We start from the raw sequence: 3,601 nt of genomic DNA, 5'->3' as shown, positions 1-3,601 counted from the left end.
GGCTTCTCTGTCCATGGAATTCTCCAGGCAAGAACGCCAGAATGGGTTTCCATTCCCTTCTCCAGTGGATCTTCCCAACTCGGGGATGGAAGCTGGGTCTCCTGCATTTTCAGGTAGATTCTTTACTGAGCCACCTGGGAAGCCCATATTTTAGAGTAATAAAATAAAAAGTTAGTTTAGTTTATTTTTAAATTCAACTGACGCTTGAAGAAATCATTATGCTTAACACAGAGAAACTGTAATTTTGTGCCATGTCATTTGTTCTGGATTTCAGTATCTGTTCACCATCATCTTCCTAGGTAGACTACTTTTTTGGTTATTAACTTATAACAGATGTTGTTGGTCACCCATCCAGATTCTTTTCACTGGAGAAGCAGACTAAAGCTAGATTCTAGGTGGCCCAATAATCTTTTCTCAGCCTTTCATTTTGCTGTCCACCTTTCTCACTTGCTCATTGTGAAAGAACCCTCTCAGTCATTCATAAGAATCTGATCTTGGAAAGACAGTTTTGGGCATTTTACTTCTTTTTGGGCACACTACTCTGAATATTTTACCAAAATTTATCTTCCCAATTATACTTTTCACTTTCAGATGTAGATGCTAAATTTCAATGAAATTTAAATTTCAGTGAGATAAATTTTAACCAAAGTCTAGAAAATAAGTAGCCTTTACCATCCTACTAACTGACAATCTTTCTCTCTAGGTTATTTTAGAGGACATGCTGAGTAAAATGGATAAAAGAAATCTGTCTGTAGTGTCAGAATTCATGCTTCTGGGACTTTGCCAGTCATGGAATAAGCAAATCTTACTCTTACTGATATTTTGTATGCTATATTTGACCATTGTATCTGGAAATATTGTCATCATGATCTTAATCATCACTGACCCCCGTCTGCATTCCGCCATGTACTTTTTGTTGGCCAACCTGTCCTTTGTTGATATGTGGCTTTCTTCAGTAACTACTCCTAAGATGATTACAGACTTTGTCAGAGAGAACAAGACTATTTCCTTTGGAGGCTGCATGTGCCAGATCCTCTTTGTGCATTTTGTTGGAGGGAGTGAGATGGTGCTATTGGTGGTAATGGCCTATGACCGCTATGTGGCCATCTGCAAGCCACTCCACTATTCAACCATAATGAACCTGCAAAAGTGCATTGGGCTTGTGGTGACTTCCTGGACCATTGGCTTTGTGCATGCCATGAGTCAAATGGCTGTGATTGTGCAATTGCCTTTCTGTGGCCCCAGGGAAATCGACAGCTTTTTCTGTGATATACCACTGGTAATCAAGCTTGCCTGCATAGATTCCTATAACTTGGGAATATTAATGAATGCTGACAGTGGGGTTCTGGCTATGACCTGCTTTATTCTGCTGCTGATATCCTACACATATATTCTTCTTACTGTTCACCAAAGCTCTAAAGCTGGTACATCTAGGGCACTCTCTACCTGCACTGCCCACATCACAGTGGTGGTGCTCTTCTTTGGGCCCTGCATCTTCATCTATGTGTGGCCACTCAGCATCACCTGGGTGGACAAATTTCTTGCTGTGTTTTACTCTGTTATTACACCTCTTCTAAATCCAGCCATTTATACCCTGAGAAATAAAGAGATAAAGAATGCTCTGAAGAGATTCAGAGGCTACTACCTACATTCCAAGAAGAATATTAATGCCTAAAATCTCACTGGAAGCACTTCAAATTGACAACATATAGACCTTATAAACGGAGAAGGCAGTGGCACCCCACTCCAGTACTCTTGCCTGGAAAATCCCATGGACGGAGAAGCCTGGTAGGCTGCAGTCCATGGGGTCGCTAAGAGTCGGGCAGGACTGAGCCACTTCGCTTTCAATTCACTTTTCACTTTCATGGATTGGAGAAGGAAATGGCAACCCACTCCAGTATTCTTGCCTGAAGAATCCCAGGGACAGAGGAGCCTGGTGGGCTACCGTCTATGGGGTCGCACAGAGTTGGACATGACTGAAGCGACTTAGCATCAGCAGCAGCAGCAGACCTTATAAAAGAGGTTGAAAATTCTAGGCATTCAATTTATATCTACATGTTATGTCTGTCTCCAAGTCCAGAAATAGGAGTAATTTAATTTATGGAATTTCAACAACTTATTAGTCAACCAGTAGAACACCATGAAATATTTATCTAAAATTTAAACACTAATAATCCCTTTTTGTGAGGGGATTATCTAATCAGTCTTCTTATGCCTTTAACTGAGCTTTAACTCTTTTAATGAGAGTTTAAACTCTCATTTGAAGTTTAACTCTGAAATGAGAAGCTTAAATTTATTCAGCCAAGTCATACCTCCATCCTGATAGATAGCATCTGAATAAACTTCTGTTGATTTTTCTCCTAACTCCATTTGGAAAATGTTTCTGTAATATTCACTCTTTTCCTCAAGCTTTTCATTTAACCTCTGGTCAAGAGGCAACTGAATTATTATTTAATGGAGTTTTTTACTCAAATACTAAAGAAAAGCTATATGGGAGAGAATAGAAAGAGAATGAAATAACAGTGGTACAATACATAAGGAATAGCAGTGGAGGTTAGAATAACAATGGAGGTTATTCTGTGTTTGGCTTCCATTAACTTGATAAAAGTGAAAAATAAATATAAAGCCTAATGATTTTTTTTGATTATCTTAGTTGCAAGGACTAATATTTATGCTTTAAATTATTAACCATTTGTGTAAAACTTCTCAATTGTAAGCTCCTTAAGGGCAGGGGCTATGCCTTACCTGGTTAGTTCTTGAAATTTAGTACATAAGTTCATATGTAATCAGCATTTAACAAATATATTTTAATGTAAATATACAGGCCAATTTTTCCATTCAAACACCCATAAACATGTATGGATCATGGTATATTTAAAACACTCTTCAGTCCTTAAAAACAAATTCCTAAAAATTTCAAATTATAAACAAAATTTACCCTCTTTCTTGCCGAATTATAAATTAAATGAATTGAAATTCAGTTGTAAGAATCAACAATATAAGCTCTAGAATAAAAATATGACACATATGCAGTTTTTATTTTTCTTAATATGGGACCAAAATACAAAAAATAAGGCAGAATAAAAATAATGTACTGATCATCCTTGAATGCTTACTCTATGCCATTATATGTATTATTTTAAATGCATTAATTAGTCCCAAATTGCAAGTAAAAAATTAGACTCAGAAACATGAGTTAAAGTTCCTCAAGATAACACAGCTTTATTTTTCTTCACTTAAGGATTCAAAGATTAATTTGATTTCCAAGATTGTTCACTTATTAAATGACACTACGCAGTACAATAGAAAACTACTTACTGCAAAGAAAGCGGAATGATTTTTTAAGAGTCTTGCCCATTTTTCTACTTGGAATTTATCACTTTAAAGATTTTAAAAACACATTTTATGAGTTATATGCATTCCTAGTATTTTTTCCTAATTATGTGATTTATGTTTCCAGTCTCATTTTTTTACTGAACAGAATTTAAAATTTTAATGTGTCTACTTTTTTTAGAGTTAATTTTTTTTTGCTTATTTCAAAGTTATGAAAACATTCTTTTTTATAAGCTTTTCTATCTTAACTTTCACATTTAAGATCTAC

General features: G+C 35.9%; 1 protein-coding gene across 1 annotated transcript; it reads left to right on the top strand.

The window, feature by feature from the left end:
- The first annotated feature begins 730 nt into the window (after positions 1 to 730).
- Positions 731 to 1,675, top strand: LOC104983906 (olfactory receptor 4K14-like). Its single transcript, XM_010833433.1, has one exon. The coding sequence runs from the start codon at positions 731 to 733 to the stop codon at positions 1,673 to 1,675; it is 945 nt and encodes a 314-aa protein (XP_010831735.1).
- The last annotated feature ends 1,926 nt before the right edge of the window (positions 1,676 to 3,601 follow it).

The sequence above is a fragment of the Bison bison genome, unplaced genomic scaffold, assembly GCF_000754665.1.
Source record: "Bison bison bison isolate TAMUID 2011002044 unplaced genomic scaffold, Bison_UMD1.0 scf7180017863667, whole genome shotgun sequence".
Lineage (NCBI taxonomy): Eukaryota > Metazoa > Chordata > Mammalia > Artiodactyla > Bovidae > Bison > Bison bison.
Note: the sequence above shows the minus strand (reverse complement) of the source record. Positions and strands in the feature narration are given on the sequence as shown.

What these genes read in the sequence shown, in the direction of transcription:
- LOC104983906 (XM_010833433.1), top strand. Translation starts at nt 731, where the DNA reads ATGGATAAAAGAAATCTGTCTGTAGTGTCAGAATTCATGCTTCTGGGA.